Source organism: Elephas maximus, chromosome 9 (assembly GCF_024166365.1).
Source record: "Elephas maximus indicus isolate mEleMax1 chromosome 9, mEleMax1 primary haplotype, whole genome shotgun sequence".
Classification (NCBI taxonomy): Eukaryota; Metazoa; Chordata; class Mammalia; order Proboscidea; family Elephantidae; genus Elephas; species Elephas maximus.
This window is the reverse complement of record NC_064827.1, coordinates 6743581-6759887: the sequence shown is the minus strand read 5'-3', so window position 1 is coordinate 6759887 and position 16307 is coordinate 6743581. Positions and strand designations below refer to the sequence as shown.

Sequence of the window (16307 nt, the reverse complement as noted above, 5' to 3'; positions counted from 1 at the left end):
TTTTATGTCTTCGAACACAACGTACTGATAGACTGTGCTGCAAGCCAAGCACATACCATAAACATGTCTTTCCTTCCTTCTTTGCTGCCCTACAGGTAAACGGCTCTAGCAAGCAATGTGGGACTGTGTGTTTTAGCACTGCCTTGGGAGTTAACATTTTGAAAAGAGGAACTTAAGCGTTTCCACGATCAGATGGATTAAATGTTGGTTGATGTACACTTCGGATGGTGCCCCCCTTTTTTATGGGTGCTGTAGACTTCCCAAAGAGCGGAGAATGCATTGAACAGCTTGCCTCACTATCTTCACGTGAAAAATCATATTGATTTGCTGCCAGGGAGCAGAAATAATAGATACAAACTGGTCTGTGGTGGATTTGGGGAGGTGTTGGTTAGTCCCCCAAGGAACTGTGAGGTATCACCCACGGGGGTTTTAAAATTCATCTGTGAAAACTAATCAATGAAAAATGGCTTTAGCAGTTGGCCAACTGCGGCGTGGGCGGGGGAAGGAATCCTTTTCAAAACCCAAAAAGAAAAGCAGTTTTAAGGATTTCACATCTGATTGAGCAGCTGAAAAGAAACCCCCAACGATAATACCCGACTTTGTATGGCCAGACAGCGCTCCAGTTTAGAAGACTTTACTGGTCTTTATAACGATTTATGAATCACTTCGTGAATTCCTGGCTGACTCATCTGGGTGACTATAGTATCTACTTATACTTCCCTTCTGTCTCACAAAAGAGACACTTGGACTCAGTTCAACCCAGATTTGTCCCCGAGTGAATCACAGCACGTTACTGGGGGAACTGCAAATTGAATTCTGTTCCTGAAACAATCAAGTCCAGCTTTCAATAATGCAGAAACGGCTGCTGGGAAGTGTGGGTAAGTGAAACACTGTCTACCCGGGCAGGCCCCAAGGAGGCCACGGGCTGTATGGCCTCCGGAGGACTCTGTCCCAAACTAGCCAAAGAGCTGAGTCCATCCCTTGGGAGGACTGAGTGTCTCTTTCTCCTTCCCCAAGGTTGGGTGAATGTTAACTGCAAATAACTCACGAGGGAGGACAAGACCAAGACTCGGAAAATGATTGCTCATTCCTCCATAAAGCATGGCAAAAGGAGAGATGTGAAGTTGGTGTTACAGACTGAATTGTGTCCTCCAAAAGATAATGTAGAAGTCTTGACCCCTGTACCTGTGAATATGACCCTGTTTGGAAATACGTTTTTCCTTTGTTCTGTTAGTGAGGTCATACCAGAGTAGGGTGGGCCCTAAACCTAATCATTTCTGAGTAATGTCTTATAAAAAGAGCAGAAGAGACAGAGAGACACACACAGAGGAAGGAGGCGCCATGTGAGAACTGTTCTATAAGCAAAGGGACGCCAAGGATTGCCAGCAGACAGCAGAAACCAGCAGAGAGGCCCACATAGGGAATCGATGTAGCTGAGACCTGATTTGGATTTTAGTCTCCAGAACTATGAGGAAATAGATTTCTGCCACCTACTTGCAGCATTTTTTCTTAAGGCAGTACTAGGTAGCTAGGAGAGTTGTGTTCATGTGAAATGATCACCAAGAGCTTTGAATGAAGGCTCAGGCATACATTGTGACGAGTGTGTGTTTGTGAGAGACAGAAAAGGAAGAGTATTCTGGGGGCAGTATCTCCACTTGGGCAAGATGCACATTAAGAAAACAAAGTAATCAGTGCCCAAGGCATGGCAGTGTATTTTTCTCTCTAGAAAAGCTGAAATAGAGCCCAGGGCACTGCACTATTTCCCCCTGTAGAAATGCAAAGGGAGGAGGGAAGGCTAGCTTGTATGTTAGAGGCATGAATTATGCAGGACACATTTTCACAAGGAGCCAGAGTTTTCCGGGATTTCTTGACGGCAGAATTGGCTGTGACTGAGTTATTTGTCTATTTCAGAATCTGACGTGATGAGGAGAGAGGGAAGAAAGTCTGATTCTGCCAACTCCTCTTTAAAAAAGCACCAACCAGAAGAAAATTTATCCAGAGTGGTCCTAGATGCTGGATGGCAAAGTTTCTACTATGGAAAAAACATCTGCTATGATATCATCCCATGGGCTGCTCTGAAAAGGTCAAAATAAGGGGATTGACTCATGATCCCGTAGCAAAGGGAAGAGTCTTTCTTTTGCCCAGTGTGGTGTTAGGCATAGCGTTTAATCTGCTTTGTGATAAAATGTGTTAGATGAGCGGAAAATATTCAGAAGAGAGTGTAATGAGAATGTCATGCAAGAAATGAGGATAAAAGTGTTATTTTGTTCTAAACATAAGAAACCAAACCCATTGCCATTGTGCAGATTCCGACTCATAGCGACCCTATAGGACAGAGTAGAACTGCCCCATAGGGTTTTCAAGGAGCACCCGGTAGATTTGAACTGCCAACCTTTTGGTTAGCAGCAAAACTTATAACCACTACGCCACGAAGGTTTCCAAGGGAGGTTTAGGTAGACAAAAAAATGACTATCCCATCCCTTTCTCATGGTACTCAATTGCAAACATGAGCCTTTTGAAGACAGTAGCACTGAGAACGTCTAGAACCCACTTAAACGCAGCACTCTAACCAAATTTATCAGATGCCTATGGCAGCGACTGCCAAATGAGACCTCCAAAGTAAATATAATCCGTAAATTTGTAAAGAAAGTAGCTGGGTGGTGGTGTGGGCATAATAAACAGGTGCTGTTTATTATGCATTTTTTTAATCTGCAGGAAGTCAGGTAGCTGTTATCGCCACAAAGAAATATTCTGCACCTTCTCTTGAAGATAGAATTCAATATTTGGCTAGAGCGATGAATTGGAAGAAACGGCATATATTAAAAAAATTCATAGTCGGAGAAGGGTTCCTGGCTTGGAAAGACATTAAGTCCTCGGCTATTTGCTGCCATTTGTATCTCTAGCCCCTCATACGGCATTGCGCAGAGGTAAGTATTTAAGAAAAGTTGGCTGTTCCTGTTGATTGTACTGCCAGTTCTATAGACTTGGCTCTCAATTCATTGCCAAGTGTTGTTTCCAGGTAGATGATACATTTGCCCCATTGAAGCCAACCTTCACGTCTAGTTAGATGCCCCATCTGCGCGGTTGGTGTAAATATCCAGTTGGATGTTACGTTTGCCCAGAGATTAAGGGCTGCTGGGTCTGAGGGGGAACATCTACTGAAGGGAATGATCCTAATCACTTATTCTGAGAAGAATGATTAAAACAAAGAAAAGTTTTGCTTTCTTTTTCTTCTTGTAACTAAACAGAAAAGCAACCAAAGATTATTTCTCAGAGAAGGACTCAAGGAGACTCATCTCAAGGAACTCTGTCTCTTGGTTTCTGCTCTCCTCAGTAGTCTTCCAAGAGTCTCCTCCCCACTGATGGCAGACATTCCTCACCTGGAAAAAAGTATACAGCCTCTCAGCAGCTAAGTCTCCCAACTATCCCCAACCAAATGTGGGAAAAGACCATGTTGATTTCCTGATGACGCTGTTAAAGCATAGTGGAGGCTTTCCTTGGAAACCCTCTAGGGTCACTAGGAATGGAACTGATGGCAGTGGGTTTGGTTTTTTTGGGTTTTTTTTTCTTCTGAATGGCCTGCTGTCTGTCAGAGATGAGCCACTGTGTATTATGCAGATGTCTTGACTCAGGCTAGAATGGCTTGTGGCTTTTCATTTTGGGAATTCTGGCTCCATAATGACTTGCTGTTTCAGAGAAAACGTATGAAAAAAAGAAAAAAACACTGACACATTTGTATAATTACAATGGCTTAGTTTGAACTCCATGTTGCTTCATGCTAACATGTTAAGATGAGGTTGCAAGACAAAGAATTCTATTTCACCTCAAGCCTTCCAGTATCACTGTCCTGACTCACTTTTCTGACTGAAAATCCAAGGGGATTAAAAAAACATCGGCTTGGGCTTCACATGAGGTAGGTTTGTTTGGAATGTGGGGACAAAATAAAGATGGCTGATTTGGTAGAGGGGAAAGGACCTCTCTGGCACTAAAGGAACAGTTTCCTTTACAGACATTAAAATAATTGCTTTTTAATGTGCACTTGTAATTCATCAAAAATAAAAAACCAATGTGTCTACAAATTTAAAAAAAGATGTGGAAAGTAATCTGCTGTGAACTAACATTTGAGCCATGAGTCAAGTGGTTCGTTTGGTAGAGTCCACACGCACGCTCACATCCGGCTTTCCCATGAAGGGATCCAAAGCAGAACGTGGAGCTTAAAGAGCAACACTCGTGGGCTCCGAGTTCTTCCTTCCACATTCATTCATTGCACAACGTTTATTAGGGGCCCCCTCTATGCACTGAGAAGATGAAGGTTGTGAACACAGTGGTCACAAACATGGCTTAGTCTCTGCTCTCAGGGAGCTAACATTCTAGTGAAAACGTAAGGTTCCTGCCCTCAAAGCGCTAATAATCTAGTTAGCAGGATGACATCTGGTGAATGGTAAGTAAATGGGAATCAACAGGGCTCTGTGAGCTGCCAGAGTCGGAGAAGGCTTCCTGGGTGGAAAGCTCAGCCAGGTGCCAAAGGCTGGGTACCATTGAGTCAAAGACGGCAAGAACAACATCACAAGAAGGTAGAGGAAGAGCAGGAATTAAGATACAGAAACCAGCCGAGTCAGACGGCAGTGAGCAGGCTGGTTTGACTAGAGCTGAAGAACCTTCCAGAATGGCAAAGACAAACAGAAAACGACTGTTGTCTTTAGCCCCTTAGCATCCAAGCAAGCAACACTATGTTCCCAATGCTGGATTTAAAAACGATACAAGGTCAGCCCTGGTTACTGGACGGCACAGAAAGAACGTGCATCTATCAAAGCACCTAGAATTCTAACCGGGGAGTGGTGGTTCAGGGGTGCAATTCTCGCCTTCCCGGTGGAAGCCCTGGGTTTGGTTTCCAGCCAACGCACCTCATAGGCAGCCATCACCGCTCTCTCGGTGGAGGCTTGTGTTGCTATGATGACGAACAGGTTTCAGCAGAGCTTTCAGACTAAGACTAGGAAAAAAGGCCTCGCAATCTACTTCCAAAAATCAGTCAGTGAAAACCCTGTGAATCACAATGGCCTGATCCTCAACTGATCGTGGTGATGGCACAAGACCGGGCAGTGTTTTGTTCCATTGTGCATGAGGTGGCCATGATAACAACTGCTACTAACAACAAGAATTCTAACGATACCACATCTGAAAACCAGTGAGGCTTTATAATACTCAGTAAAACCAAACCAAGTCCCATTGCCCTTGAGCCAATTCCAACTCCTTGCTACCCTGTAAGACAGAGTAGAACTGCCCTATAGGGTTTCCACGGCTGTAATCTTTATGGGAGCAGACTGTCACATCTTTCTCCTGTGGAGTAACAGGTGGGTTCGAGCTGCTGACCTCTCAGCAGCCGAGCACTTAACCACTGCCCCATCAGGGCTCCTTCTAATACTCAATAGGGACTCAGGAAATTGGCATTCCTTCTTTGTTTGGCTCTGATGCTTCGACTACTTTCTCAAAAACAATTATTCCCAACATCCTCTGCAGTTGATTGATGTTGATTCCTTACATTCAGCCTTTTCTGGCGCTCACGGAAAATGTCTTATAAGTCTCTCCATCGTGGTCAAGCCACAAATCCCCTAATCTTCTGTTACTTGCACTGCAGAGAGGACAGTGCTTGTGGCCTTATTCAGAATGGAGAGATGGGGCAAGGCTGCTGGCATTCTCTCGGGTAAGATGCGGGACACAAGTCCAGCTGACTTACTCTTGGGACTTCAAGATTTCTCTATCGCAAAAAGGGGCTCCCAACAATATTTTTGTTTTCTCGGGTCTAACAGGCATACTAGAGCAACCCAGTGAACTAACATCCTCTCATGAAAGCCACAGCTATGAACATAAAGTGCCACCGGGCTTGTTCGCTGTGACATGGTACAGCACCACTTTCCGTAACAAGCCTAAACCAACGTTAGATGACGGGCCATGGAACTGTTTAAATCACCGAAATGCCGTGCCATTCGGACAATATTTCAAAATAACAATGGAACCTCAGCAAATTGAGAGAACTTGTACTTATTTTATTTTATGATGGCAAGGATCAAAGAGCCTGCTGCAAGCTGGGTAGATGTCCTGGACCTTGCCTGACTTTTGACAGTGACTCAGTCCATTTTATTAACAAGTTCAAGCTAAGTAAATGATGAATCAACGCCCGCAAAGCAGGAAAACATGCCAGTTTCCCACTAAAAGTCGCAGAGTGTGATAAACCTATTTCCGTTAAGAAAACTGCTGGAGTTTGTACGGGGGGAGGGGGGCGGTTTCCAGTCAAACAGAGGCAAAGACATATAAAGCCAGAGTGGAAGGGAAGCCCATTTCCTCCGAGAGTTTTCAGGTTGGACACCAATGCAAACACAGTGAGCAATTCCCGGCTGTTTCACGGCGTCCTCCTCACCCATCCTGATGGGAAGAGATAACCTGCCTCAGGCTAGCGGTCCCGGTCGGGCTGGCACAGGGACTGGCACACTTCCTGCGGGAAGGGGTCACAGCGAGGCAAAGCCACAGAAGCAAAAAGGTCCGCCTCATTCACCAACCATAGAAAGTATCACCTCCTGCCCCTTCCTCTCCACGTTCCCTTCTGGTTATTCACCTGATCAACCTCGACGATCATCCAACAACTTCCTCTGGCTTCCAAACCTGCATCTCTCAGCCATGCCGAGGCACCAGCCTGAGTGCCTGTTTCAGACCATCTACCATACTAGGTGTTTCATGTTGCCATTGAGTTGATTCCGACTTATGGGGACCCCACGGGACAGAGTAGAACTGCCCCATACGGTTTCCAAGGCTGTGACATTAACAGAAGCAGATTGCCATGTCTGTCTTCTACAGAGTGGCTGATGGGCTCCCACTGCTGACGTCTTGGTTGGCAGTCGAGCGCTTAACCAGTGTGCCACCAGGGCTCCTTTACCTAATTTAGTTCGCCTAAAAAACCAATTGCTGCTGCTTCAACTCTGACTCGCGGTGATGCCACGTGTGTCAGAGCAGAACTGTGCTCCACAGAGTTTTCAATGGCGGAGTTTTTGGAAGCAGATCATCAGGGCTTCCTTCTGGGGCTGGTTGTCCTCCTTACCTCTAGTTCCTGCTTCCAGCTTCAAGTATGACACCATCTTGCCACTAGAGTGCTTTCTCTATAATGTAAATCTGATTGTGTCCTGCACTTAATAAAGCCCTGTTGCTGTCCAGTCGATTCCAACTCATGGTGACCCTACAGGACAGAGTAGAGCTGCCCTGCAGGGTTTCCAAAGAGCAGCTGGTGGATTCGAACTGCCGACCTTTTGGTTAGCAGCCAGCTCTTAACCACTGTGCCACCAGGTCTCCATAATAAAGAGCCTTTGTGCCACCAGGTCTCCATAATAAAGAGCCTATAATGTAGGTTGTTTCCAGAAGGGTAAGGGGCAAAATCCTTAGCATATGATTTATATAATTCCATATAAGCCAACCTGCTATTATCCCAATCCATCTGTCACGTACACCCTGGGTACTGCCATCCTGAGTCACTGAAACCCCCCTCGATGCATGTCCTCACCCCCACCCCTACCACCACCCCACATCTTGGGTATGCTCTCTTGCCACCTGGGATGCTGTTCCCATTTACCCTTCTGGAAAAGCCTTAGTCTTCCTCCGGTGCCTAGATCACTATGTCTTTCTCTCCCTCTCTCCTCCAGACAGAGCTGGGGATGTCCTCTCTGGGGCCCCGTGACACCTGTTCTGTCACTGATTCCATCAGCATTCCTGTACCTGGTTCATATGCCCGTCATCACCACTAAGTCCTGTAAGGGCAGGACCAGGTTTTGAGAATCCTTGTGTCTCCAGAACCCAGCACAGTGTCCAGTACACAGCAGGTATTCAACAGATGCTTATTCAACAAATGAACGTATCGATAAATAGCGGGCACTGCTGTTGGCTGACACCGAGTCAGCCTTGACCAATGGCGACTCCAGGCACAATGAGGTCGGACCATTGTGCTCCACAGGATTTTCATTAGCTGATTTTCAGGAGGTTGCCAGGCTTTTTTTCCATAGTAGCCTTGTTGTTAGGTGCAATCGAGTCTATTCCAACTTTTAGCAGCCCCATGTGACAGGGCAGAACTGCCCCATGGGGTTTTCTTGGCTGTGATCTTTATGGGAGCAGATTGCCAGGCCTTTCCCCTTTGGAGCTGCGGGTGGGTTTGAACCTCCAACCTTTCATTTAGCAGCCAAGCACTTAGCCGTTGCATCACTGTAGTAGTGTAGGCTCCTTGTAGTAGTCATAAACATGTTTAAAATATGTGGTTTATCAGGCTTAAAATCACATATGAAAAAACTCATGGACCAGCCAGCAATGATAAAGGCCCAGGTTGCCTGTGAAAGCCAAGATTCAGAGTTTCTATTCCTGCTGCCCATTCAGCCCATTATTTTGCCCGTCAAATACCTACTACCCCAGAAATGTTCAGGGGTCCCCACAAGGCCTTTTTTCCCTGTGGGGAAAAACCCTGAGGTAGGTCAACTCAAGCCACATGGTGAGTGCAGATGAGGTGACAAGGGGTGTGGGCGTGCTGTGCCGGCCAGTGAGGGCCGGGTGTTCCAGGGGGAAGGCCTGAGGGTCAAGCTGCTTCCCACAGTGACCTGTACCAACGCAGGCAGACACTGGGCAAGCAAAGCTCACTGGCACTTGCTCCAAAAAGGGGCAGGAACCAGAGATGCGAGAGGTGCTGGCCTCTGTTTTAGTTTGTGTTCCACCAAAACTCATGCAAGGGGGACCGGGAAACAGAGGTTAGGCCAAGAAAGGCCTCAGGAGCCAATGGAAACTTCAGAAGTACAAATATGAAGGTCATGGTCATTTCTGCAGAAATCCTTGATGAGAGCGACAGCAGCATAAAGAACTCAGTGAGCAGTCCCTTTCTGAGAGGCCGTACATGATCCCATACTCCCAAGCCGACATGCCCAGCTTAGGCGATGAAGTGCCACCTCACACGTGGAAAGCATTTCACCCTCACGTCCACCCCTTCCAACCGAGTTCCCAAAGCAGACTGAGCAAAGGTGGAAAGCAGGGAAATTCTGATGCATTTTCCCTGCATCAGACACTTCAGTCGGCTATTGGCAATCGCATCTCATTTTTTTTCCCCCCATGGAAAAATAAACCAGATAATGAGATACTTGCTCCATGTGCTTTGTGTATGTACTTTTAAAATGTCACCTTTGGGTAAAACTCAACCCACTATTGGATTATTAATAAAATTCAACAACTGTCAGATCACTTCTCCGTGCTGGGAGGCTTGGCGGCGACACCTATCAGGATAGAGAGACAGATGGTCTTACCTCTCAGCGCCCGCGTCCACAGCTGCGAGTGGAGGTAACTGGGAGGTGGGCTGGTGGGGGCTCCCCTGTACATTATGTCCCGGAGAAGGGTGACTGACAGCGTGTGGGGGCGGCCCAGCCCCAGCAGCTGTTCCGCTTCGGCTCGAGTGATTGCTGGTGAAAAGGGGAGCTGAAACCAAGGAAAAACAAGCATCAGACGATGCCCCAAATGGAGCTACATTTTTTAGTACCAAATGCTGACAGCAGACAGATTTTAGGGGCTTGTTTGTTTTTCTCCTGGTGGTTTTAAGGGGCCCCTTCTGCCCTTCCTGGATACACAGCTTTTGTTTTCCCGCAGGGGCAGGTTCCCGGGCTCTCGGGCCTTGACTGCTGCCTCAGGGGCACATGCTCAGCTCGCTGGGGGCTGACATCTTGGTCTGCCTCGGAAGTATTGTCTTGGCCTGCCACCCCCTATCTGGACAGTGTATAATTAGCCAGTCTTGTAATGTATGCATCTGCACTGAGGTCCCAGTATTAGCACTTCTCAGTCACAGGGGACAAGAGTCAGGTACCGGAAATTCCATTAGCAGACTGAAAAGGGCATAGCACCTGCCTTCTTCCTCTTCTGGCCACCCCGGTGAACCACCAGGGGTCAAACAGGTCTCCCCCTGCCGTGGCTGAGCTTCCCTGATCCCGGCGTGGATGCAGCATCCTACATGCTTCGAACTTACACATCTCACTCACCTTCCTGGATTGTGTCATGGCAGAGACTTGGTCTCCATCAAAAATGAGTCCCCTTGTCTTACTCAGTTGGCAAAATATAGCTCATGAAGTGTATGTTCTACATTTTAATTTATTGAATTGTGTCTGGGGTCTTATAAGCTTGTGGGCAGCCATCTCAGATACAATTATTGGTCTCTACTCATTTGTTTTTTTTTTACTCATTTGGAGCAAAAGAGAAAGGAGGAAACCAAAGACTCAGAGCAGAAACTAGTCTACAGGACAAATAGTCTACATGAATCATGGCCTCATCTACCGTGAGACCAGAACTAGATGGTGCCTGCCTACAATTACCATTCGTTCTAATTAGGACCACAATAGATGGACTTTGGTAGAATGGGAGAAAAATGTAGAACAGAACCTCAAATTCCTTAAAAAAAAAACCAAACCAGACCTGCCAGACCAGTTGGGACTGGAGGACTCCCCTAGACTACTGCCCTGAGATATCTTCAAACCTTGAACCGAAACTAATCCCTGAGGTCACCTTGTAGTAAATAACAGGTTGGCTCACAAAATAATGAATATCACCCGTAAGTATTGTGATCCTTTAAAAAAAAAAATCACCTAAATGGGACCAAACAGTCAACAATTACATTAAAACAAAGATGAGGAATGTAAGGAGACAGGGAAACTAGATTAATGGAAATAGAACAACCAGAACAGAAATAATGAGAACGTTCACACATTGCAAATAACATAACCAATATCACTGAACAATTTGTGTAGAAATTGTTCAATGGGAATCTAAACTGCTATGTAAACCTTCACCAAAAACACAATAAAATATTATTTAAAAAAAAAAAAAAAGAGTCCTCTGCCAGCACCACAAAATATGAAAAGGGGCCTTCAACACAGCCTCGGCATCTTGTCCCGCTGTGGCTTCTTATGACACAGAAAACAAAACATAGCCTGGCTCATAGAGGCGGCCTTGCCTCTGAGAACTGTATGTGACCTCAAACTTACATACGTGTCCAGGAAGATGGGCTAACTGGTCCGATGTCACCAAGGAAAGCCAGGCTTGTCACCTTCAGAGCCTATCAGAGAGGTTCTGTCAGACTCCGGGACTCACTCAGCAGACATCTCGTTATGCGGCAAGCAGACAGCATCACTCTGCTGACCCCCTTTAACTTCCTTCCCCAGTGAAGCTACGCTGAGCTCCATACTGCTTCTGCTCTCCTCTGAACTTACTCCATGAGTGTCAAAGAATAAACGGATTGAAAAAAAAAAGAAACCACATTCAGGGCTAAAAAAGAGACACCATGTTATCAAAAAGATTTGTGGGTTTAAAAGTTCAGGCAGCTATATTTTTAAACCAGTACCACTTTTCTCCACCCTTTCCAGGATAGAATCAAGACCCCGGATGACCCAGCCCCTAAAAGTTTAGCTCAATGGAGCAAGAGTTCAAGCACTTAAAGGGATGTGTGACGAGTTACCATGTTCCTGTTCAAAAGCTCCTGACAGGGGTGTGATCTGACATGAAGAGTTTATTCCTGGCAGATCACCATTCTGTCAGGTTAACTTCTGCCCTCAGAAGCCTACATCTTCCACAGCCCTCCGTGTCCTGAAGAGGTCGTGGCACTAGAAAAATGCTTACCAGCCCAAAAAGGCACAGCCGAGCTTCCATGGTGTGCGTCAGCTTCAATAAAAGTTGCCTGTTTGCAAACTCGCTGGAGTCACCTTATGAATCACCACCCTCATTTATGCTCAGCTAGCTCAGGGAACCACAGTTCTGCTTGTACTCCAAGTAATCATTTCACCCAGGGGAGAAGGCTGTTTGGATTGACAGTGGCAATCGTTTCAATACTGGTGTTTGTCAGCATGGAGCTCAGGGTATTAAATACTATTCGAAAAACTAATGGAATAATAAGAGGTCACAGAGATACCGTGAAAACACAGCTAATTTTTTTTCCTGCCTTACTGTGGAAATGTGAGCTGTCCTATTTATTGGTCTTATAGCTGCTAAATGCACCCATCACTTATTCTTCCCTGGGGATAATTTTGTATGTGTGTGAGTATGTGTGTGTGTGTGTATGTGTGACTCACAGGAGAAGCATGGCCCCTGCTGTTTACAACCCAGTGGGCAAAAGCAAAACTCAGGACGCCTACTCTATGTTCTACACCATGGTTCATCAGAAAATGTGGTGTTTCCCAGGGGTCTACAGAAGGCCTACCATGTTCTCTTTTGTCATTAGCTGCAATGAGCTAGGCTGGGAAGTTTGGTGTAATTTGTAGCCCGCCACACACTGAAAGTTATGCCTGGTTGAGGGCCTCTCCATCATCCCATTATTTAACAGCCAGGGCCAACCATCCATCATCCCTCCAAACAACTTTCCATTCATCCATCTATCTACCCAGCCATCCATCTACCCACCCATCCATCTACTCACCCACCTATCCATCCATTCACCCACCCATCCATCCATCAACCCATCCCCCAGTGAACCCATTCATCACCCATCCATCCATCCATCCATCCATCCATCCATCCATCCATCCATCCATCCATCCATCCATCCATCCATCCATCCATCCATCCACCATCCTCCAACCATTCCTTTTTTAAATAATTTATTTCATTTTTGTTGTTCTTGTTGAGGATATACACAAAACATACACCATTCAACAATTTCTACACGTACAATTCAGTGACACTGATTACATTCTACAAGTTGTGCAACAATTCTCACCCTCCTTTTCTGAGTTGTTCCTCCCCCATTAACATAACCTCACTGCTTCCCATGTTTCCTAACTAATCATTGAGTTGTTGTCAGTTTGATCCCCTACAGACAGCTCTTAAAAGAGCACAATGCTCAGGGCAGACACTCTTTACTAGTTAAGCTAAACTACTGTTAGGTTTTAAGAAGACTTCAGGGGATACTTTTGATTTAAGTTTTAAGGTTCAAAGATTATCTCAGAACAACAGTTTAAGGGGTTCATCCAGCCTCCATGGCTCCCGAAAGTCTGATTTCCATTAGAATTTGAAGTCCTGTTCTACATTTTCTCCCTTTTGACCAAATTTCTTCTATAGAATCTTTGATCAAACTGTTCAGTAATGGTAGCCAGACACCATCCAGTTCTTCTGGTCTCATAGCAAAGGATGCAGTTGTTCATGGAGGCAATTGGCCACACATTCCATTTCCTCCTCCTATTCCTGACTCCTTCTTCCTCTGTTGTTCCAGGTGAATAGAGACCCACTGTACCTCGGATGGCTGCCTGTAAGTTTTTAAACACTATGCTTAAAAGGCACACAGGCACTATGCAGGGAACTAGGAGGTAGAACAGAAGCACTAAATACATTAGTAGGCCAATTAACTGGGATGTCACATGTAACCATGACCCTAAACCTCCAAATCAAGGAACCAAATCACTTGAGGTGTTTGGTTGTACGTAAGAAACCTCAGCAGCTGCTCTTTGTTGTTGCAAATATATCTGTCACACAACGTCTGCTAATTTAAGTTTTCACAGGTGTACAACTTATCGGCAGCAAGTACATTTAACCAGCTGTGCAACTCTATCCTTAATCAGTGAGGTTTTTCCATCGCCATAAACCAAGCCATTCCTTTTTTTATAATCAAATATTCATTAAGTGCCTACTATATGTTTTATATGTTTGGTGCAGTGGTTAAGAGCTTGGCTGCTGACTAAAAGGTCGGCAGTTTGAATCCTTGGAAACCCTACGGGGCAGTTCTACTCTGTCCTATAAAGTTGCTATGAGTCAGAATCGACTCAGTGTCAATGAATTTGATTTTGGGGTTTTATGTTAGCCACTCTGCTATATGTGCGCCCCTATCCTTGCGAAGGTCACCACTAAGTGAGGGAAACAGACCTCTTTACATCAATTCTGCCAAAATACTCAGACTTGTTCCTACAAATCATCAAACAGTGTTCAAGCCACTTTAACATACTAACTTATTTGCGGCCCCACAATGCATCCTAGGCTCTGGCCATACCAGGCAACTGACCATACCTCAAATTATCAGGACAATTTATGCTACTGCGCTTTTTCCTGGAATACCCTCTGCCTTTTCTCTACTGATTTGAATATCCTTGCTCTGTGTGCAGAATTAATTGCACTTTTCTCATCCCTCTCTTAGCAGCCAGTCATCCCACAAATGTGTATGGAGTCCCGACCACATGGCTGACAATGAGCTAGGTCCAGATATAGAACGGGGAACAAGACATGGTTGGTGCTTGGTATTCTGAACAGCATTACGGTAATTCATGTTTGTTTGTCAGGTGAATAAAGGCGAACTCAGTCTAAATGCTGAAGGAATCCACTGTGTGGCTCAACGAATAGCACCAGGACAGGACAGAAAGGAACCTTCACCCACCAACTCCTACCGTCCCTTGGTCTAGGGCTGCTGGGGTGTCAAGTCTCTCACGCTTCCAAGTCAGCACATGTACCTGGGGGCTCAGGGTTCCTCTGGGTGCCCCAACTCAGAGAATCAGAGAAGCCCTAGAGCAGAAAGCAAGAGGAACAGCGTGCACTTGAAGGAAGGTGCTGCCGAGTCGTGTCTGGTCCAGCTGGATGCCACAGCAATGGCTGGTAGGAACAGGTGGTGGAGAGGGTGAGGTGGGGCATAAGAGGTGCCTCCTGGTAGGGCATGAAGGCTCAGGAACTCTGCCTCCAGCTGCGCTGAGGTTGAATGCTGACTGACCGACAGTCAAACACGGGTGCATGGCCCTGCCCTTAATTGTCCCTCCAAGATCAAGAAAGCCGGGACTTCAGGGCTGAATGCGGAGTCTGAATTTGGAAAATGTACTGTGCAGTTCCTTATGCTGGGTGTAGGAAATCACCTCTCAGCAAAATGAGGTCTTTGAGTTGCTCTGTTTTCTAACAGATGGGATAAGAAGCACAGGGTAATCTTTTTTCCAGCGACATTACAACCTAGTCAAAGCTGTCCACAAAAGCACTTTGCGTGCAGAATCCAGGGCATGAATGCTGGTTGGAGATATCGCCCGGGACTGATACAACGACCAGAAATTTGCAGGAAGTAACAAACAGGCCCGATCCCCATCTCATATACCCTTCCGATAAAATGGACAATCAAACGGGTCAGCTAGCTGTGACTTCAATAGGACTGTTCTTGGCCGCAATCAAAGATGGGATTTCTTTGAAATTGTCACTGTGGCACAGGAAATGTCTCTCCTGCTTATACTGACTACTAGGAATGCTGAATGTCACAGGCATGTACCCAGGATATGATCTGAATTACTGTGGTCTAAGAATATTCTTTAATTAATTCATTCAAACACAATTTTCTGGCACCTACTCTCTGTACCAGGAGTCCCTGAGTGGTGCAAACAATGTGTCCGGCTGCTAACCGAAAGCTTGGAGGTTGGAGTCCACCAGAGGTGTCTCAGAAGAAAGGCCTGACAATCTACTTCCAAATAATCAGCCATTGAAAAGCCTATGGAACTTGTCTGGGTTCTTAAAAGCTTGCAAGCAGTCACCTAAGATACAACTCTTGGTCTCTACTCATCTGGATCAGAAGAGCAAAAAGAAAACCAAAGACTCAAAGAAGAAACTACTCTACAGGACTAAGAGCTCACTTGAACCATGGCCTCATCTGTCATGAGACCGGAAGAGCTAGATGGTGCCTGGCTACCACTACTGACCATTCTGACCAGGGACACAATAAATGGCTCTGGACAGAATGGGAGAAAAACATAGACTAAAACTCAAATTCTTTAAAAAAGAACAGACTTATTGGACCAGTAGGGACCAGAGGAACCCCCGAAGCTGTCTCCTTGAGGCACTCTTTATACCTGGAACTGAAACCACTCCTGGGGGTCATCTTTTAGTTAAATAACAGAGTAGGTCATAAAACAAATAATACCACCTATGAGTACCGCACTCCTAAAAAAGAAAAAAATCAACTTTACGAGACCAAGCTGTCAACATTGACCCTAAAGCCAAGGTGAGAAGGTATTGGGGCTGGGGGTTAGGGAAGCTAGATTAGTGGAAATGGAACAACCAGAAAGGAAATAATGAGAATGTTGACACATTGTGAAAAATGTAACCAATGTCACTGAACAATATGCATAGAAATTGTTAAATAGGAATCTAATTAGCTGTGTAAATTTTCACCAAAAACACAGTAAAACATTATTTAAAGAAAAGACAACTCTATGGAGCACAGTTCTACTCTGACACACATGGGGCTGCCACGAGTCTGAGTTGATTCAATGGCCCGCCACAACATATGCTTCCAGACAAATGCTTCGGCT

The 16307-nt window shown here is 45.6% G+C and overlaps 1 protein-coding gene across 9 annotated transcripts in view; it reads right to left on the bottom strand.

The window, feature by feature from the left end:
* Positions 1 to 16307, bottom strand: part of GLIS3 (GLIS family zinc finger 3) — a 608428-nt gene that overhangs the window by 80881 nt on the left and 511240 nt on the right. For all 9 annotated transcript variants that reach the window (XM_049895332.1, XM_049895324.1, XM_049895326.1 and 6 more), the window contains one exon: positions 9318 to 9486. In XM_049895332.1, coding sequence (XP_049751289.1) covers positions 9318 to 9486 — 169 coding nt within the window. The remainder of the gene's footprint in view (positions 1 to 9317; positions 9487 to 16307) is intronic.